General features: G+C 44.0%; 1 protein-coding gene across 2 annotated transcripts in view; it reads left to right on the forward strand.

Moving 5' to 3' along the window:
* Positions 1-1,007: 1,007 nt before the first annotated feature.
* ABRAXAS2 (abraxas 2, BRISC complex subunit) overlaps positions 1,008-22,121 on the forward strand; it is a 38,382-nt gene continuing 17,268 nt past the window's right edge. The window contains exons 1-4 of one of the 2 annotated variants that reach the window (XM_012549042.3): positions 1,008-1,380; positions 4,199-4,289; positions 10,919-10,955; positions 13,697-13,763. In XM_012549042.3, coding sequence (XP_012404496.2) covers positions 1,309-1,380; positions 4,199-4,289; positions 10,919-10,955; positions 13,697-13,763 — 267 coding nt within the window. In that variant the 5' untranslated portion in view covers positions 1,008-1,308. Of the gene's footprint in view, positions 1,381-2,093; positions 3,193-4,198; positions 4,290-10,918; positions 10,956-13,696; positions 13,764-22,121 lie in introns of those variants that run through there. The other variant, XM_031957001.1, reaches the window with a different exon arrangement.

Genomic DNA, 22,121 nt, shown 5'->3' on the forward strand with positions numbered 1-22,121 from the left:
GACCGTGATTCTGGGAAGTGGGTCCTGCGGTTACGTGCATTTTACAAGTGAGGCCCACAGAGGCCGGCCACGGAGGCCGCTCGGGGGCGCACAAGTGCTTGGGGCCGGACTCGGATTCGGGTCTGTTAGGTGGGATGTTCTGCCCTCACGCCACCGATGACCTGGGAAAGCTGCAAAACAAGGCAAAGGCTCGCCTAGCGAAGCCCCGGACGGCGTGGTTCTGGTGGGAAGCTGGATGGCCAAGGCTGGGGGGGGGGGAGGGGGGGGCGCCTAACAGGGCTCGGACCCTCCCTGACAGCTCAAAAGCGGCCCAGAACGTCTGTCCTGAGGACCTGCGGAGGGCGGCAGCGCTTCCTCCTGAGCCGGCGCTGCCCCTGCTCCTCGGTCTCCCCAGGGGCAGCTCGCCCTGGAAGACCCCGCCTCTCCTCTCCCCGGCGGGGGGCTTCCTCCCGGCGCTTTCGCTGGGGCTCAGGCAGGGCCTGTGGCCAGTGCTTGCTGCCTCCCGTCCCCTCCCGCTCCGGCTTCTCCTGGGACGGCCTGGAGGCCGTGTTTGTATCCCCAGCTCGTAGTCTGTGGGCCGGCCCCTAGAGCGGCTAATAAACAAACGCCGGGAAGTGGCTGACGCGCCCCCGCGCCCACAAACGCAGCCTCCTCCAAGCCGGCCGGAGGCAGCTTGCGGCAGCTCTCTAATAGTTCTGGCCGGGCGGGGGGCTGGCCCCCCCAGGAGCGGCCCCGGCGGGGCGGGGGCGGGGAGGGGCTGGCCCGAGCGGTCATTCCTGGGCGGGCGGGAGGGGTGGGGGCGGGGCGGGCAGGAGCGGTCCCGGCTGGGTGGGAGGGGTGGGGGCGGGGCGGGCAGGAGCGGTCCCGGCTGGGTGGGAGGGGTGGGGGCGGGGCGGGCAGGAGCGGACGCCTGCCAACCCCCGGCCCCCCGCGGGAGCTGTCCCAGCCCCGCAGCCGAGGCTCCCTTGGAGGGACGCTGTCCCGGTGCGGTGCGAGTCCACGTGGGCCCATCCACACGTCGCCGTCCCTCCTCTATCCCCTCTCGGGGCTACACCGCAGCAACGCACGAGAGGCTCTCCTGAGCGGAGCGCCAAAGCCCGGGGCTGAATCGGCACAACATCCCCAGAGAGAGCGCCGGCTCCTGGGGAAACCTCTGAATTCTGGGTCTCGCTTTCTCTGCGCTGATACAGACTACATTTCCCAGAATGCCAAGCGCACCGCAAGCGGAAAAATCCTTTGCGCCTGCGCCGCGCCCCGCCCCCGCCCCCGGCGGCGCGGTGCATCGTGGGAGAGTTGGCGATCTCCATCATGGCGGCTTCCATTTCGGGCTACACCTTCAGTGCGGTGTGTTACCACAGCGCCAACAGCGACGCGGACCACGTAGGTGCCCGCCCGGGCCGGGGGGCGGGGAGGCGCCCTGCACGGGTCCGAGGGAAGCCCCCACCCCGGGCCGGCCCCGCCCCGCGCTCCCGGACCCGCCCAGGCCCGGTCCTGCCCGAGGCGGCGGCCGAGGTGGTGGCGGAAAGTCCGCCCCGCCCGGGCGGGGGGCGGCTGGGTCCGGGCGGCGCGGGGCGGTGCCGCGGCCGCTGGTGGTCGCGGGGCGCCGAGGGTCTGCGCGGGGGCGCGCGTCCGCGTGTCCGTGTCTGTGTCCCCACGCCCGCGCCCGCGGGAGGCCCACCCGCACCTGCCGGGACGCGGCCTGTGAGCGGGGGCCGTGGGGTCCCCTCCGGGGGGCCGGCCCCGCCCCCCCCGGCCCCCCTTGGCGGGTCCCGCACCTTGCGAGGAGGGCGGGGATGCCTGGAACGCTGACAGCCCGAGCGGGGCCTCCTCGGCGCTCCCGCCCCTTTGCGTTGGCGCCCCTCCTCCCCAGCCCTGAGGGGCGGGAAAAGGACCCCGAAGGTGGGTTCTGTGGGCTCAGCTTCGTTCTTGGCCGGCGGAGAGGTCGCTGTGCTAATAACGGAGGGGGAGCGCTCTGCCTCGCGCCGCCCCTGGGCACCAGGGGGTCCTCCCGGGGTCACGGAGGGGGGACTGGGGGGGGCTGCGGCGAAGCCTGTTCTTCTAGGCCTAGATCGCGGCAGGGGCGGGGCGGGGGGAGCATCGTGAGAATGACCCTGTTTGGAGCCAGAGAGACGGAGAAGCTGCTTCTTTAGCCCCTCAGCCTAGGGCGGCCGGGGCGCGCGGGCAGCGCACACATCTGGGAAGAACGTTGGGCGTTGCGACTTTGAAATCGGATTCGTGGATTCCGTGGATGAATCGTCTGCGGAAAGCGGCGCGCGCGGTGGGGTCAGTCTTGCCGGCGCATTTGAGGGTCGAGCTTTTCGTTGTGACGGAAGCCCGGGAACACTCCCCAGTGGCCGGGGGTTGGCAGGCGTCGGCGGCCCTGAGGGAAACGGGTGTCACTGTGGGCTGAAATGGCGCGCTGCTGCGCTCCCCCTTCCAAGTGGGGGAAGAGCTGTCAGCCCCCAGCCCTGCGTGCGTCATTTACCCTTTTCTGAGCTCCGCTTCCCTCTGGAACACGGAGGCGGCTTTTCGCTCCTTCTCGGCTCTCAGTAGCTCAGAGGGGGAAGGACGCTCAGGGACCGCCTTAGTCTGGCGGCGGCTTCTTCCAAAGCGGGACGCCGAGGCCCAGAGAGGAGCCCCCGGACCGCTGTGCCCGGGCTCCAACCTTCCTGGGGCGGCTGCTGCGCCCGCACAGGGGCTTGGAGAAGAGAGCGCACGGATGTGCCCCCCGGGTACGCTTCGGAGCCGCTTCCTCACCTGTCCGGGGCCGGCCTCCTTGGGGGAGGGGAAGTGGCTTCTGACTCTCACGCGCGCCCGTGAAAGCTTAGGCAGGGCCGGGGTTGCGGTTAGGCCTTGGCTTCGTGCTGGGAGCACCGAATGGCCCTACGGCGGCTGGACAGAACTGACTTCTACGGGGAAGGGAGTGGTTTGAGGTACAGCCCCGCAGATTGCCGCGGGCAGAGCCCCACGCCCCAGAGACGCGCGGGCTGTCAGTCCGCCGTCCTTTGTCGTCGCGTTCGCCCTGGTCGGGGCCCGTCTTACTCGGGGATTTGGGGATGCCTTAGAGTCATTGAAAGGGCGAAGCTATTTTTCTGGTTGGGCACCTTGAACTTTGGATGGACCTTGCTTGCTCTTACAGACACTGTTCTGTATTCTGAACTAACGGTGAACGGAAGTGGCTCAGAAATCCAAGTAAGCAAATAGTTGCGACTCCTCCAGATTAGTGCTTGGGAGGTATTTTAAATATAGTGCAGTGCTAAGGTTCACAATATTCCAGGTGAGGTCACGGAACTGTACTGTGAGAGTCTGTTTATTCAAACTCCCCTTTCCCTGCTAACTTTTGGGGATGGACAGCATACTAGGAAACCTTTCAGGCATGGAAGGGACCAGGTGGACACTTTGGACATCTTGCTGGCGTTCTTTCTCCGAAGGGAAATTATTTTGGCTTTTATAAAGTCTTCCAATTTTTGTGAAGCGGAGTACTTAAACCATGAATGACCTTCTGGGTATTCCACAGTTTTATGGCGTAGTAGTGTTCTTTACCCAGCTGTATTAAGCAAAACAAAATCTAAAGTTTTCGGATCTTATGGAAATATGAAGTTGGTTTGCTGAAGCCCTGATTTTCTGAGCTAAGTAGAAAAAGGAGAAATAGTGTTGTTTAGAACTGTGAGAACCAGATTTAGAGTGAGAAGACTTGGGTTTGAATTCCGGCCCAGTTCCCTTTGTTGCCTTGGGCTCTCTCGGAACTTCCGTTTCCTCCTCTATCCATGAAGGGGTTTGGCTAGAGATCTCCAAGGTCTCTTTTTTGATCACAATCCTATGATCCTTTATAATATTAATTTTTTTGTTTATCATTTGGCAGTGATTTTGTAATTATGATTTAAAAGTGGTAGGCAGAAGGATGGTTGTTGGTTTCTGCAAGCATGTGTAGATCATATGATCAGTTTTCATTTTAATTGAATAGTTCAATTGAAAGTGTTCCTAATGTGATATCTCTGCTTGCAGCTGTCCAGTTACATTTTAGGCTGGATCTCAGCTATCCTGGGCAGTTTTTCAGAGAATGTTTATAACGGAATTGCTTTGACTATTGTGTTGAACAAATTAAGATTCAGTATACAATGACAAGGGACTGAGTTAAAATGTAAATAAGTCACATTTTTATTTTGAATCTGCAGCTTTTTTTTCCTATCTTTTTTAGGAAGGATTTTTACTAGGAGAGGTAAGACAAGAGGAGACATTTAGCATCAGTGATTCACAGATCAGCAACACTGAATTTCTGCAAGTAATAGGTGAGTAAATTTAACTCTTACCTTATGAAGATTGTTTCTGTACGTTAAATCTTTGGCTCATAAAAACTCCATGAGAACAAACTTTGGATTTTTACTGTTTTCCTCTGTGCCCTCGATAATTTGTGCCTTAAGATTTTGGGGACTAACAAATGCACCTGCCAATCCAGTGACTTGATGCAGTGGTGGTAGAGCCTTAGGTTCTGGTCCAGATCCTGTTACAAGAACAATGCATCCAGCGGCATACATTGACCTTTTTTGGATTTCTCTACCTTGGGGCTCTCCCGTGAGGGCTGACGAAGGGATCTCTGAAATTAGTTAATGAAATGTCAGCCTCAGGTGAGGATCCTTTCCCCTGAGTAGCCTGGTCTTGGGCCTGGGCCGACTGCACAGTTCCAGTTAGCGCTGCATTTCTAATAGTCAGAGTTCTACGTGATTTATATATTTATGTTGTATGTACATGTATATGTTACTCACACATACACAGAACAGTTGTTCTTAAACAGTATCTGTGATTGTCTTTGTGGTGATGAAAGGAGTCAGGGGGCTTGGGTTCAAGGCTTGGATGCTGTGACCTCATCTAAGACACTCCCCTTTCTGGCCCCATGTGAGCAAAGTTTAGACAGAGTGGTGGCTGAGGTTGCCTTCAGTTCTGTTATACTTTTAATTATAATTGCTAGCATTCTTATCCCCTTCAGAGTTTGCCAACCCTTTTACACCTAGGATCTCCTTGATCCTCAAGACAACCCTGGGAAGCAGGTACTTTAGTTGCCCTCATTTGTACAGATAAGAAACTGAAGTATAGATGAGTTAACTGATTTGCCTAGGGTCATTCAGCTCGTAAGTGTCTTAAGGCTAGACTTGTACTCAGACTTTCCTGCTTCCAGGCCCAGCACTCTGTAGAACTGTGTCACCTTATTGCCTTTAATTAATGATACCACTACAAGGACTGCTTATTAATTGTGTCTGTGACTTAGCAAGATTGGAAGAGGAAACATGAGTTTGTGACTAGAGCCCCAAAGCTCAGTGTCCACACCCTCCCTCTGGCCCATCCTGGCTCTGTGATCCTGGCAAAGTTCCCTCCTCTCCTCCCACGCCCCCTTCCCCCCCCCCAATTCTCCCATTTGGACAGCTGCTTTGGGGAAGGGAGTGCCCTCTGCCTATGACATCACAGGTCGAAATGAGATATTGTAGGTTAGACTTATTTCTGAACAACCTCTTTTGCATATTTCTGCGGTGCCCCCTTAGGCTTTGAAGAGATGGTCTCTAATAACTGTAGGGTTATTCCTCAGGAAAGGGATGATAGTTTATAGATCCTATTCTTAGTCTTTTTGGTTTTTAAATTTTAATTTTTTGTTCTGAACTTATACACACAAAAAAACCTCAAGCTTTAAGCATTTTATCGTGCAAGATCAAACACAAAAAGAGGATTATCACGCACTTAGATGCTCTAGTCTCTGCTGTTTGTTTTTAAAGCACATGAGAAATTCACCAGGTCCCTTTCAAATACTTCCTGCTCCCTTGGACTTTCTTCTTCATGTCTTCTGTGTACTTTTCAATATTTCAGGGGCCTGTCTCTTCTTTCTTTGTAATATCATCAGTGATAGACCCTTGACTCCCTCATCCCCTCTCTCCATTAACACAGCAGAAAGTCAGCTTTTATAACAGCTTTGTGTGATCAAGCAAAGAAAGTCCTCCTTAGCAGTAATCATTCTTGGAAGTGTCTGTGTCTTTGAAGCCAGCCTTTCCTTGTGAGGAAGTAGGTGACAGGCTTCACTGTAAGTCTCCCCACTGTAGAGACCCATAGGGGTCTCTAAGGCTTTCACACTTGTTTTCCTTTCCAGTATTATTATCCATATTTAAATTGTTTTCCTGGTTCTGCTCCCTTCTCTCCACCCCAATTCATCAGCAGGGTTTTTTTTTTGACATTGTCCCTGGTCATTTTGTACAGTCCCACAACTATTCCGGTTCTGTTACTGATTTATTTAGTTTAATTGCTTAGAGTCTTTTTATGGCAATTTAGCAGTCAATTTGGGGTCTGAACTTGAAGGTTTTATACATGTGTGTGTGCTCTCTGTCTATCTCTTCTTTCTCGCTCTCATTTTCTCTTATTCTCTCTCTGTGACTCTGATTCTGACACTCTCTCTTTCCCCCACTCTTCCTCAAATGCATGTGCGTGTCCCTTTACAGAAGATGCATACACATATCTATGTATGTAGACACATTTATACACAGAGCCACTCTTGTTTCTCCAACTGTTCAGGCATCTCAGGATCTAATTCACTTGTACCTACTTCAATGACAAAGAGGAGTAATAATACTTTCTTTCAGCTCTGTTTAACTAGCACCAAACAGTGTGATCCCTTACACCTGGGAGGAGAAAAACAATAATGTGAGAGGAGCTATAAACTCCATCAGCTCATTAATTCTCAATTTCTCTCTCAGAAAACACCAAGAACTGTGGGAATATGTTGGGAGGGTTTTGAAATGGATCAGCTCAAGCCTCTTGAGGGAGGGTAGAAAACCTTTAATCAGCCAGAATGCTAACTTTTAAGTAAAGACTTCCATTTTGTCTGGTGATCATTTCCAAATTCTTCAGCTTCTGAAATTCTAGAAACAATCTTCTGTATAGCATACTTAGGGTGCTCCCAGATGCAGCTGGGTGGGAGGGAGGGCAGTGTGCTGTCACCAGACCTGTATTCAACTTTTGGGATTAGCCTTTCGCATTTATGTAGTCTTGCTCTCCACTCTTCTTTCTTTCACCCTTGTTTTCTCATCTGGACTTGGAAAGATTTGGACTAGATGACTGCTAAGATTTCTGCTAGTTCTGAGTCTGAGATCTTTGTCTTTGGCAGTGACACTGTGCAGATTGCATCAAATGATGGGACTTTGCGTAACCTCCTGAACGAGAGCCATATGTACACAGAAAGAGTTTGGCTTAACTTCCTACAACCAAATGGATGAAGATTGCCTCTTGTTGAGATTGCTAGAGAAAGCTTGTCCCTCAGTTTAGTAGCTGTTTGGCTGCTGCACCAAATGGATAATGAATTGAGTTCATAGTTGAACAAGAGAAAAAAGGCTCTATAGTCTTTGAGAAATTATAATAATATTTTGTTAATGATCTTGAGCTCTTCCTGAAACAAAGGCTCATTTTAAGATTGATAATCTTTTGGTGATATAGGACTCTGAATCATGAAAAAAAAAAACCTTAGTGTTTAAAGAATTGACAATTAGGATCATTCAAAGGGTGGTGAGGAAACCTGTGGCCAGTGGGAGAAGGCTATATCCCATCACAAACCAGGATGGAATAGGAAAAGCATAATTTCAAAGAAATTTCACGACCTCAGAGGAAACCAGTTACTCACAGAGATAGAATAAGGAAAGATGAATTGATGATCAACTCAGTCAATGTCAGAAGCCATGGAAGAAGGCCTCCTGCATTTTGGGGAGAGCTTCCCTAACTGTTACTGGCCTCATCAGATTTATGAAAGGTCGTGGATAAGCGCCCATAAGATGGCCACGTGGGGAGGACTTCTGATCCTTCTCAATGGGTTCCTGCATCTCCTAAGGGACTAGATGAAGTTAGAGGACAGCATGCTTGTGAATACTGGGAATGAAGAGCTCAAGTTAATATTTGACTAACTTTTGCCAATTTTCAATGTATTAAAATAGTAAGCAAACATTTTTAGGCTTTCTGTGTCAGGCTGTGGTGCTAGGTAGAAAAAGAAAGGAAAAAATTACAGTCACTTATAGATAACTATAGAAAATGTCATCTTTCTGTGACAGTTGAATGAGTAGCCACTTTTCTTTCTTGCTTTCCACTGAATTGTAAAAGTGAAGAAAGACTGATTAATAGAAATACAGTAATAACCACAATTTTATCAGCTAGCCTTTTTATAACACTTTAAGGTTTGCTGAGGATTTGATGAGTTATCCCATTTTATCTTCCTAAAACCCACAGGTGGTCTTGTTATCCCCAGCTTACAGATGAAGGAGCTGAAATCAAGTTTTTCTAGCTCCCAGCCCAGCAGTCACTTGACTGTGCCACTTACTTATTCTGAATATTCTTGATAGAAACTGAGGGACAAGGAAACTTTTATTTTATAATTTGTAATTTATTAGGATAGATTTTTAAATAAATCAACATAACTTGCAGTTTATTGATAACTATAGAATGAACCCCAAATCATAGGGTATGTCCATTTTGAGAATGGTTCTGGGTGTGGGGTTTCCAGAGCCTTTTAATTTTTCATGTCTAGTGGGACCCTTGAGTACCTGTGTGCAAGACAACTCCTAAATTCTGAGGGCTTGAATAACCCAGGTGTATCCTTGGAGACACGAGCCTTAGTCACAAGTAATTCTAATACAAAAGAGAAACATTTCTCTAGTGTTATGAGAAGTCAAGAGAGGGAGGAAGTAATTCCAGATGGGGAAGAGGGTGATAGAGAATCTAGGAAGGCCAAAGGGAAGGGAGGACATTTCAGCTGATATAGCTCTGGAGGTGAATAAAGGCCAGGAGGTGTGAAACTGGAATGTGGTTAGGGAATGACAGATGATTCTTTTGGGAGAGTGTGTTAGATAAGACTGGAATGTTAACTTAAAATCAAATTATTGAGGGTCACCATGACTGCTAAGTAAAGGAGGTTATAATGAACCTTAGGAGAAAACAGTTTGAGGGGGACAAAACTAAAGGGTAAGAATAATAAAATGTTAAAAAAAAAATAGTAAAACGTGTACCAGATGAAGGTAACTTTAGAGAATTGGGGAAGGTGAAGTCTGTGTCCTTGCTTGTCAACCCTCCAGAGGATCTGATGTGTAAAGGAGGCAACAAAGGCATCAGTCTGGCCTCCTGCAGAATGAACTGTACAAGTTATTGATCTATCAGGCAAAGTAGTCACATAAGTGACTTTCATCGACTCTCCCTGTAGCAGTGCCATCGAAATAGGCAGCTTTGTTACATCTGGAAATACTCCTCTGTAGTTAGCATCCTTCAGCATCATTACATAAGGCCTCACAGCTGAACCTTTACATCTGAAAGGAGGAGGATTAAGGAAGTCGCTGGTCTGGAGTTCTCTGGATATCCGGCATGCTTTTTTTTTTTTAAATCTCATTTCTCAGTCATAAAGAAACCAGTGGATCAAGTTTGTTACAAAAATGTGTTTCAAGTGCACCCTCAACTTTGGGGAGGTTTTCATAAAGCGCACCCCCCTGTCCTTGAAGATGGAAGGTATGTTTCCATTTTCTTGTTGAACCACAAGTGTTGGGTGTGCAACAACAGGACTGCAGCACAAAATCAACTAATGGGCATTATTTTTCAAGGGATTTTTACACAATGTTGCAAAGCTTGAATTGGAAATGATGCCTTGGGCTTGGAAAGAATTAGCTGTGTCTTTATTAATTTTCGCAGCTGTGATATTGCAGCCCTAGCCAAAGATGACAAAAACTACCCTTTTGGAATTAACAACCATTCTCACACATCTTTTTGAGCTTCGAAGCTAGAGCAGAACCCATTATTCTTGAGATCCTCGATTTGATTCTGTTTGATCTATAACTGCAGACTTGAGCATAGAGGATTTGATTTTTGAATAGTGAGTGATGTGAGATGGAATTGTGATCAATTTGGCCAGGATTTCTCATGTAGACACCCAGCGCTTGGGCACGTTGACAAGTTAGAAATCAGGTCACTTTGGGTCATCAGATTATGCCTTTAGAAGCCAGTAGAGATCTGTCTAGTAAATTACTGTACCCATGGGCACCTGAGTTGTCTCTGAGGTAGTCAGCATCCCTCAAGTAGGAGGGATTTGTTTTGTCCTTCACAGTATCGGGCCTACTTCAAATAAAGCATTTTCTCCCTCATTTCTGTTTGGCCACAAATGGCAGAGCAGTTGAGGTACATTCCTGCCTTAGCCCTCTTGAACATTTCTGGCTATTGAAGGATGCCTTCGACTACTGAATGACTTCAACTGGTCCTGAGGCCCAGAGAGCCTCGGTAACTTCTCCAGAGTGACTGGGTTGAGGTGATAGAGGTAGAAATTGGGTGTTTTTGGGCAAGTTGCATAAAATGGTTTGCCTTAATTTCCTCATCTGCAGATGGTGATCATAGCAGTGCCTACCTCTTGAGTTGTGAGGTTCAGATGAGATAATGTCCATAAAGCACTTAGAGCAGGATGACTGGCACATAGGTGTTCTCTAAATGCTTATTCCTTTCCCCAAATGCCTTGTGCCTGCCACTACACCAGACTATCTTTGCTTATAATTAAATGTCAGCATAGGGATCCCTGAATGGGAGATGAAAGGCTAATGGCACAGTGTACTCATCAAATGCAAAAATAGTTAATTTAACTAACACCTTAATTACTTTTTTACAGTGAAAAAAGGTAACTGAATTCAGTTGGGCAGGAGGCCTGTCTTCATAAATGGGCCTTGAATAAGCTTCAAGGATCCTCCCTGCTGCCACTTCTTCTACCAAGACAGCTCAGAGCCCCCGCTGGCTTGAATTGGCCACCTTTGGGAGTGCTTTGGAAACTGAATAAGCTCCTTTTCATTTCCTGGGACCTAGTGCTTTTCTCTACTTGCTTTTTCATCTTTTGTGATAGATTGAAATGATGGTCTTTTTTTTTTTTTAATTCCAGAAATCCATAATCATGAGCCTTGTCCAAAGCTTTTTAGGTAAGTTGTCTTGCTTCTCTTATCACATTTGATAAAGGTTTATCATTTCATCAGTGCCTGGGTGAGTTGAGGCCTAACTGTGATGATCAAGTTCTAGGAGTTACAAACAGAAAGGTCCTTTGAACCCCTCCCTTTTTGCCAATGAAGAAAATGAGGTCCAGGGCAGTAAGGTGGTCCAGCCAAGGGCTCAAGGAGATAGCAGAGAAACGCAGCCTCCCCTCGCTTCCATCGTAGGGCCTGGAGAAGCCGAGCCATGCACCCATTTCTGGATAGGCCTTGGGTCACCAATTTTATAGGTAATGTTTCCGTGAGTCCCTACTCAAAGAAGGGTTATTGGAGGTAGAAAAAGTTGCTTAGGGGAAGATTGGTCATTAGAAAAGAGAAAAAAAAAACTTTTATTCTGCCTGTGTTATTGAATCGTAAAGCAGAAAAAAAATCAGTATAATGCCTCACAGAAGTTATGATCTTTATATAATTTTGTTTTTGTTAAAAATACAATTTTTATTTACCCACCCTTTTAAAATCATCATAAGGGAACATAACACATTTTTTGTCTTATCTATTACATATATTTCAGTTCCATATTATGGTCAGCTAAAGGAGAGACAGATGGGGAAAGAGAAGGGAGGAGACCTAGAGACATTTGAAGGGAAAGAGAAGCAGATGGAAGAGAATGTAAGAAACACCCAGAGGGAAGAGGGTGAGAGATGAAAAGGCCCCTGCTTCCCACCCCTCCAAGGTGCCCCTCACCCCCCTGCTCCAGGGCCTCTCCCCTGGTTTTCCTACGTGCCCCTCACTAGTAGCTGTGTGCTATAGTCCCCTGCTGGTGCCCTTGCCCCCATTGCATTGCCGTCCCATCAGCGTGCCAAGATTGCCTCTGGCCTTGGCCCAGTTCAGCCAAGCAGTTTGGACTGCCTCTCTTCCCCCGCCTCCCCAGCGGCCTGCACATGCCTCCATACTGGCCATCCTTAACTGTGACCTATGACTTCTAGACCCTGCAATGACCACCCCATTAGTGTGGCTTTGCCCCAGGCTCCCCAAGCGGTGCTGGGGACACCCCTACTGTGAACCAACAGTGTTACTTAGGCCTTTAGCCCTCATGTAAGATCACAGAATGTAGAGCTGAAGGGACCCTAGAGATAGTTTAGTTCAATGAATGGGTTTCTTGTTTTGTAGAAAAGGCATATGAGGCCCAGGAAGGGAATTAATGGGCCAAAGGCTCCACAGCCACCAAGTGGCGAGCTGGGATGTGGGGGAGAGCTCTGGGAGGTCACAAGTTATGTTCCTCGGCCAGGGAGGCAGTCCTTGATGTCCCTGAAGCACAAGGCTCTCGGGACTCTGCTCTCCAGCATCATGGAAGTTTTCTGGTTCCACTTGGGAGCTTCCCTTGGGCCAAGCAGGTTCTGTGTATACTTGCCCCTTTGTACCAGCTGGACCCTCTGTCCCTCGAGAGCTGACGGGGAGCGGGACCTGACGGAGTAGTCTCATATCTGCCTTGGGAGGGTCCCCAACTTTAATCCGAACCGAGCCAAATAGCTGGGATGTGTTACATGTTCTGGGCTTTTGCTTTTTAAAGCAAAAAGCAGATACATAGTAATTTGGAGCAGTCTGTTTTGTAACTATATTTTTATCAGAACTTTTGTGTAAAAGTGACAGCTGGGAGATGTAGTAATATCTGTCTGAGAGTTCTTTGAGATGAAACATATCCTTATTAGAATATCTCAGATAATTTGTATCTAAGATAATACATTAAAGGAAAACAGTTTCCTCCACTTACTTCAAGGATGGGGGTCATTGAGACAGCAAAAGCTGCCCCTTTTTACCCAGTGTAGCCAGTCTTTACTGACCACCTCCCATGGGCCAGTTCAGTTCAATAGGCTCCTGTCAGGGACCATCCCAGGGTCTTACCCTCAAAAAAGTGCTCGCCTGACAGGGAACCAGAAGTACCCAGACAAAATAGCCACAGAGTGATGGGACGGGGAGGCCGACTTGTGATTTACCAGGAGGGGAGCTTCCTGATGAGGGGCCGCCCTCTGCCCATGCAGCCCAGCCCATGCTCCTCAAGTTGCTAACAATGGGGCTCTGTCTTCATTGACAGAGTCACACTCCAGCCAACCTGTCTCAATGTGTTAGTGATCATAAGTATGTTTACCAAGGGCTTTCAGGTGTCTCCTTCCCTTCACTTCTCCCTCAGGGCCTTGCCACCCTTAATAGGAAGAATGTGATAGAAGGACTCTAAGTAGCAAATTTCTTGTCAACCTGCCTTCCAAGTGTGATTGCTTTGACCACGTCTTCATGTTAGAATAAAAGAAAGTATTTACGGTGCCCTTGTAAGCACCTGTACCACAGTGACAGGTGTCTAGTAAAATGACGCCAACACGAGCCCTTTGCATTTTAGCTCTGCTGTCCTTTTGACATTTTTTTTTCCTTTCCCCACACTAACTTCAACAGTCATTTATTAGACACTTAACATGAGTGAGCAATGGGCTTCATTTTTCAGAGGTGGAAAATGAAATTGTCCCTGCCTTACTTCAGGTGTCACCAGCCAAAGAGAGGAGTGGTGGGGAGGGCTGGGATGTAGCTCACTGTGGTGGAGCAGGGCCGAGGTGCCATTTGGTTTGAATATTACTGGGATTTGAATTGTTTGATTTATGGCCATGAGCTAATTGGTAAGGAGCATTCCTTTGAGAAACAAGTTGTAAGCTATTTTTCTCCCTTTTTCTTTTTTCTTTGAACTTCAGCTTTTATGACTATGCTGGGAAAGTTAATGAAGAGAGTTTAGACAGACTTCTTAAAGATCGAAGAAAGGTAAGTTTTATTCCTTGTGCTCTTTTTATCTTAGGGAAGTGAATTAAGCTTCTGAGATTCCTTTTTGCTCTGAAGCTGGCCTCTGCTCATTGTGCACAGTTTCTCAGATCATCACAAGCTATAGCAAGGAAGGAGCTAAGTGGTTAATTTGTTGTATTTTTCTTAAGAGTTTAAAAAGTCAGTTGTTTAATAGAGTCTGATGTTTAACTAAAATTGATCACCCTTTTTTGTTTATGTCACCGTGAGTGAATGATAAGTTATTCTATTAATCTCGATAAAATTAAAAGTAGACTCCAACCCTCTTGTAGTCTTTATCTAATAGTCTCTTATAATATGCTCTTAAGCAAAAACTAACAGAATATTAAATATCTATTTTGGTGAAACAAATTGGTTGTGAAGTGACCATATCAACGATTATGGGAGTGTAAAGAAGGGAACATAAAATGGAACACCTAGGGGGTGCCACTGTGCACAGAGCTCCAGGCCTGAAGGCAGGAAGCCTCAGCTTCCTGAGTTCAAACCTGGCCTCAGACTGACTAGCCGTGTGATCTTAGACCAATCCCTTAACTCTGTCGTAAAATGGGTTGGAGAAGTAGAAGGCAAAATACTTCAGGATCTCTGCTAAGAAAACCCCAAATTCATGAAGAATTGGACATAACTGAAATTATGGAATAAAAAGAAGAGTCTGATTTCCGGAGTAGCAGTGTAGTGCTAAAGATTCCCACAACTTAGCAGATAAGCTCAAAGGGCTTGCCCAGGGTCACACAGCTATTAAGTGTAAGGCTTGAAATGGGCTGATAATTAAGATAAGTGCTAGCTAACATGGAGGGGTCTGTTATATAGCTGATCTGAACCTCATAACTACCCAGGGGGGAGATGCTGTTATCATCCCATGTGACCTATGAGAAAACTGGCAGAAAAAAGTAAGCGATTTCCCTAGGATCACACTGCTAGTAGGTAACTGAGGCAGAATTACAGCTCGAGTCTCATTTCCTCTGCAGTGTGCCACCTATTTTCTACATTAGTTCTCTCATGATCACAGAAGCAGGAGAGCTAGGATTTGAACCTATTCCAGTGTACTTTCTGTTCCATCTTCCTTGACTTTGGTGTGCATCTTAAAGCTAAGTTTTTATTGTGGGAAAGAATTTAAAAAAAGGAAAAGAAAGAAAGGAGGAGATAGGAAAGAAATAAAGGATACTTTGCTAATTATTCTTTGTGGTTAAATATGAAAGCATCCCCTTTATGAGACAAATATGTATCTAAGCAGTAGAGGGATTATCAGAGAAAGAATTGGAGATTAATATCATTAACAATTCTTGCAAAAAGTTTCAGTCCTAACAAAAGATTATATTAACATGTCTACAAATTTATTCACTATAACCAAGTTGGATTTATGTCAAGGTTGGTTCAGCATTAGGAAGATAGTATAATCACATGAAAACAAAACCCACCAAGACCACATGTTAACAAATGCAGAAAAAGCCTTTGGCAAAATATAATATTTATGATAAAAATCTGTAGACACAAGATTTTTTTTTTTTAAACATGAGAAAAAGTACACATTTGAAATCAAAAGCTTACATTACTTATTATTTTAAAAAACTCACTAGAAACTTTTCCAATAAATAACAGGAGTAAAGCAGTGTTAACATTTTTCTAGAAATGTTAGTGGGGAAAATAATAAAGTCATTAATACCAAAGAAAAAGTAAAATTATTCACTGTTTGGCAAATGGAGTGATTGTTTACTCAGAAGGTGCCACAAAACTAGCACACTAATTGAGATTAGTAGCTTTAGGTAAGAAGGATGAAGAACAAATCCATTTTTGCTTTTTATCCATTTTATTAGCATTAATTTAGAATTGAAGTAAACTTAGGGACCATAATTTTTAACTTCCTTTTTCCCCCCCTTTCTTTTTTTAAGTTTTCAATAGTATTTTATTTTTTCCAAATATATATAAAGATAGTTTTCAACATTTGGTGTTCCAAATTTTTCCCTACTCTTCCTTATTTCTCCCCTCCCCAACATAGCAAACCATCCAATATATTTAGGTAAAATATATTCAGTTTTTTAAAATGTTATTTCTGTATTTGTCATATTGTGCAAGAAGAATCAGACCAAAAGGGAAAACACCATGAGAAAGAAATAAAACAAAAAATGAAAGTACTATGCTTCAATCCACATTCAGTCTCCATAATTCTCTCTGGATGTAGATAGCATTTCTGTCCCAAGCCTATTGGAATTGCCTTAAAACATCTCATTATTGAAAAGAACCAAGTCTATCCATAGTTGATCATCACACGATCTCGTTATAACTGTGTACAGTGTTCTCCTGGTTCTCCTCACTCCATTCAGCATCAGTTCATTTAAGTTTTTCTAAGCTTTTCTGAAATCATCCTGCTGATTATTTCTTATAGAACAATGATATTCCATAACATTCATACACCATAACTTATTCATCTACTCAGTTTCCAGTTCTTTGTCACTATGAAAAGGAATGCTACAAACATTTTTTTTGCACATGTGAATCCTTTTTCCTTTCTTATAATCTCTTTGGGATACAGACCTAATAATGAGACTTGGATCAAAGGGTATGCACAGTTTTATAGCCCTTTGGGCATAGTTCCAAATTGCTGTCCAAAATGGTTGGATTGCAAAACAAAAACAAATGTTTCTATACAGTTATAACAAAAACCAAGAGAAATTGATAGATAAATCCCTTTTAAAATAACTTTGAAATAAATTAAATATGTGGTAGACCTGCTGCTAAGAGACTCAAGATTTGTATAAATACAATTACAAAGCAATTTTTATTGGGATGAAGAAGCATTTAAATAACTGAAGCCTTGATTAAACTGTAACAATATAATAAGAATCACAATATGGGTAAACATTGGAAATCAAAGGGATGCCCATCATTTGGAGAATGACTAAGCTGTGGTATGACTATAATGGAATATTATTGTGCTGTGTAAGAAATGACAAGTAGAGTGATTGTAGAAAAACCTGGAAATTCTTAGCTGAACTTCTACATTGTGAAATGAGCAGAACCAGGAGAACATTGGACACAGTAACAGCAATATTATTCAATGAATAACTATAAATAATTTGGTTATTTTCAGCAGTACAATGATCTAAGACAATCCCAAAGAAATGAAGCATGCCATTTGCATCTGGAGAAAAAACTGATATTAGCCGACTACAAATTGAAGCATACTATTTTTCACTTTCTTTCATTTTTTTCTTTTATTTGAATTTTCTTGTACAAAATGGCTAACGTGGAACTGTTTCACATAATCACACAAGTATAACCTATATCTGATTACTCATCTCAGGGAGGAGGGAGAGAGGAAGTAAGGGGTAGAATTTAGAACGAAAAACTAAATAAAAATAATAACAAATAATTAAATAGCCCAGAAATGAAAAGGTAGGGAGACAGAATCTTACCTTAGTTAACTCTACAGTCTTTTTCTTATAGCCACTTTCTAGAAGAACAATTGCCTCACATTCCTTTTTTTGCAGTCATCTGCTTTCTAAAATTAAAAAAATATATATATATTTCACATTTAAGAGAGACATTATAACATGCATAATAAAACTGACCCTGAAAAAAAATCATCATATTGTCTAAAATTACTTACAAATTTAGTCCTGTACTAATTAAGTTACCAAGCAGTTCCTACGTAGTTAGAAATTGGGACTGGGCATGTGATTGCAGTGTTATAGGGAATTCCCTGATGAGGAAGCTAACTGAGGGACAGTTCTTTATTTTCTTTTCTCTTTTTTTCCTTTTTTCTTTTTGCAACTTATTGTCTTTATTGCTCAGAGCACAGAGAGATTAAGTGATTTTCCCAGTATTATGCAGTCAGTATATTTCAGGCAGAACTTGAATCTGATTTGTTGCTTGTGAGGCTGATTCTCTGCCACTGACCATTATCCATCCAGCCCTAATTTCTCTCCTGTGCTACAATCTTGGATCACCAGCTGTTCCTTGGAATTTTCATTCCATTCTCCAGTTGATGGGCATATCCTTAACTTCCAATTCTTTGCCACCTCAAAAATAACTGTTATAAATATTTTGTGCAAATAGGTATTTTAGTCTTTTTTTTTTTTTTGCGCAGTTTTATACCACTTTGGGCAGAGTTCCAAATTTCTCTCCAGAAGGATTGAATCAGTTCCCAACTCCCTCAATTATGCAGTAGTGTCAATTTTCTATATCTCTTCCAACATTTTTTTTCCTTTTCTGTCATATTAACCAGTCTGATAGGTATGAAGTAGTATCTGAGTTGTTTTAATTTACATTTATCTAATCATTAGTGACTTAGACATTTTTTTCATAGAAGTATAGATAGCTTTGATTTTATCATCTGAAAATTGCCTGTTCATATCCTTTGACCATTTATCAGAGGAAGATATGTATTATAAATTTGACTCCGTTTTCTACATGTTTGAGAAATAAGACCTTTATCAAACATACTTTCTGTAAGAATTGTGTTCTGATTTTCTGCTTTCCTTCTAATCTTGGTTGCATTTGTTTTAATTTAATATAATCAACATTGTTCATTTTACATCTAGTTCCATATCTAATTTGGTCAAAAATTCTTCCTTTCTCCATAGATCTGACAGCTAAACTATTCCTTGGTCTTCTGATTTGCTTATTGTATCATCCTTTGTTTGTCATATACTTATTTTGATTATATCTTGATGTACAGTATGAGATATTGGTCTCTAATTTCTACCAGAACTGTTTTCCTGGCAATTTTGGTTCTCAAAATTGGAATCTTTGGATTTATTGAACAATAAATTACTATGGTTATTTACTATTGAGTCTTACTAGAAGTTAATATATTTCACTGATCTACCACTCTATTTCTTAGCAGTCCCAGATAGTTTTGATGTTTATTGGGCTACTGGCTGCCCTGCTACCATCTTCAAGTTAGCATCTGTCTCTCTTCCTGCTTGGTTGGTTCTGTTAGGGATACAGAGAAGGATCCCAGACTCTTCTTCCCATCACATCATCCCCCATATCTAATCAGTCTGTCTCCACATCTTTCAGATCTTTTCTTTCTCCTTAGATGACCAGGTCCCTAATTATGTCTCCCCTGAACTATCGCATGAACGTGCTAACTGGATTTGTAGTCTCTTCCCTTGCCAATCCATTTTTCATGTTTTGGCTGTCAGAGGGGTAGTCCTAAAACGCCATTTTGACCCTGCCACTTTCCAGCTCATTTAGACTTTCTGTTACCTCCAGATCTACTTCTGTGTCCCACCTGCAGCCTTGCTAGAGCTGCTACAGACCATCATATCTCTGTCTCTTGGCCTTTGTGTTAGATGGTCCTCTGTGGCCTTTGCTTCTCCCCTCTGCCATGTAGAAGCTCCAGCATCTTTCAAAGTTGGCAACGGTCGCTTGAGATCAAAGTTCGAGGAGTAGCCTCTTTGTCTCCCTCTAGCTGCTCCCCCTTCCCTGGACATGACCTGACACTTGGGTGTGTTGGGTGCATTCTGCACAGAAGTTCCCTGGGAGCAGGAGCAACCTGACTGGTGTTGGCACAATCCCCGGCATGGGGTCAACAAATACTTGTTGACTGGCTCCTCTTCTTTTTGACATCTACATGACCTTGACAAGAGACAAGATGATCTTTAAGGTTTCTTTCAGCTCTGAATTCTGTAATCTTCTAATTAGTGTGGCCTTTGCTTTTCTCTCCTGTTCTTCCAGGAAGGAAAATACAAATAACCTCAAGCATAATTCTCCTTAATTCATATATTAGACTTAGAGCAAAGCATCATTGTTTTTGAAGGAACCACCACTAGGTTCCTTCCACTTCCACTAGGAAGTGTGTCAGTTTTCATTCCAGCAGGATTAAGTCCCCCATGGCCAGTTGTTGTGCCAGACCTGGGACAGATCCAAAAGGTGAAGTCTTGACCTTAAGGAACTGATGGTCCATTGAGGGATACAGCCTCCTCGCAGACAGTTAATATGAATCAACTCGAGAAGTGGGGGGAAGCTCTCCTTCCTGGGATGGGGCAAGGAGGTCTCCTGAAGCTAAGCTTTGAAGGAAGCTAAAGATTCGAAAAGGTGGCAGTGAGGGAGAACATGAGTGGGGCGCACACGCCAGGTCAGAGTGAGTCGGAAATTCTGTAGAGGGAGCAGGGGGGCAGTGTAGACAGCATGAAGGGATGTGGTGTGTAAAGGGCCTGGAAATGTAGAGCACATCTGGGTGATGAAGGATGCTGAGTACTCCAGAGACAGCAAGTGCTAGGGGAAACCTGGTTTTAGGAGCCTCAGTCTGGCAACTGCCTGAAAGGTGGATGGGAACAAGGGGAAACCAGCATGTCAGGGAGGCCAGTTATCATGATTAGAGGAGGACCAGCACCCACCTTCTGTCACTGAGCCAGGCTCAGCGGGGGGCATTTCTGGGTCCATTGGTTCTAACAACTGCTGAGTGTTGTGACTCCCAGGATTCTAATTTCTTAACACTGGCAGCACCAGCTACTTTCAGTTGGGGTTTTTTCTTTGCCAGTTTAATGGGTGTGAAGGTTGAGAGCTGAGAATTGTTTAAATTTGCATTTTTTCCAGACTGATTCACAGCATTGTTTACATGTTTGAGAACAGATAACACTTCTGAGAACTGGCTATAACCTGTGGTCCTTTATCTGTTGGAAAAAGTCTTTTAGTCTTATTAGTGTTAATTCTGTGTTTTCTATGTCAGACTTTTGTGTAAGGGTCTCTTTTGCTAGCTTATCTTATTCTAGCTGTATGTTTTTTCCCCATACAAAAATTTTAAAAATTGTATGTGGTGAAAATTGTTTTAATCTTTTGAATTTTCCTCTTTCCTTTTTCTAGTTATAAATTCTTCCCACTCAGTACCTTCTTCCATTCTGTTCTAATTGTTAAAAAATACTATGCCCTTTTATAACTTATCCAGCAACTTTAGAATTTATTATGGTATATGGTATAAGATTCTGAAACATCCTTTTCAGATGCCAAATTTCTACCCACTCCCCACACAATAGTAGTATTAGTTGGATTTTTGAGAAAATAAATAGACAAAAAACCACTAGGATAAATAGACAAAAACCCACTGTGGATTCTGTATAACACATTTAAATAAATATAATACAGCAACATTTACATATTTTGAAAAATAGAAATATGACTAAATATACTCAGGTTATAGCTGATAAACTTGCTTTCTTAGAGATTCCTAAATCCCTTAATAGTCTGAGGTGGCTTAAAATTGTGAACTATACCTTTGTTCACAAACTATGTTAGTCTGAGTCATTTTCTTACTGATTTTGTAGAAAGTGTAAACTTCCGGCCTGAAATGTCATCAAGATAGGAAGTTGTCACATGACTTCCTTAGTTGTGAAAGCTTACCTAGGGAATTTCATAAGAAGTGAGATTTCAGGAAAAGCAATGCATTGTGTTTCACACAAAATATATTTTTCATTTTTACCATCCTAAATTTTTTTTTAGTAATTTTTTCCCCCTCCTACCAATAGCTGATGGGTCTAAAAGACTTAAATTTTTTTTTTAAGGAATAAAAGCAAGGTGACAATTTCAGATATTTTTTAAAATATTCACTTATTTAGTATTTCATTTTTCCCTAGTTATATGTAAAAACAACATTTACTTTTAAAACTTTTTAGTTTCATATTCTCTCCCTTCTTAACCCACCTCATTGAGAAGTCTAGTAGCTCAATATAGTACATGCAGTCATGCAAAATATTTCCATAATTGTCATGTTGTGAAAGAAAACATAGATGAAAATAAAAATCCCTCAAGAAAAATAAAATTTAAAGAAGTATGCCTTAATCTATGTTCATGTTGGAATACACGGGAGCCATCTGACAGTGGCTGCTGGAGAGCCAACCCAGAATGGATCTCCTCTTGTGAGAGGATGATACAAGGAGACTGAGAGGCCGTTGCTGTCCTCTGACTTTCCCACTGAGAGGCCATTGCCTTGTCTGACCTCTCTCCTCTTCCCTCTGCCTCCAATTTATCTTGTTCCCAATCTGCAACACCTGTGTCAGCAAAGGCTGCCCTGCAAGGCTCTCGGAGAATTGACCTGTCCCTTAACAATTCCGTTTTTTTTTTTTTTTTTTTTTTTTCCTCTTATTTTCCTCCCACAGCATGGTCTGTACACTGAGGAATGCAAGCAGCACTATCACTTCTGGATGGTTGTAACAGGTGTTGATCTTGTGAAATATCAGGGAGGCAAACTTTCCAGTAGAGAAGAGGAGTGTAGTCAGTACAGGCATTTAAGTCTCTCATCAGTCTCCTGGCTCGGCCCTTTAATGTATTGGCCCATTTAATTACCCCGACTAAAAATATCTTACCAGGGCTCTTCTTCCTTAG

This window comes from Sarcophilus harrisii, chromosome 2 (genome assembly GCF_902635505.1).
Source record: "Sarcophilus harrisii chromosome 2, mSarHar1.11, whole genome shotgun sequence".
Taxonomy (NCBI): Eukaryota; Metazoa; Chordata; class Mammalia; order Dasyuromorphia; family Dasyuridae; genus Sarcophilus; species Sarcophilus harrisii.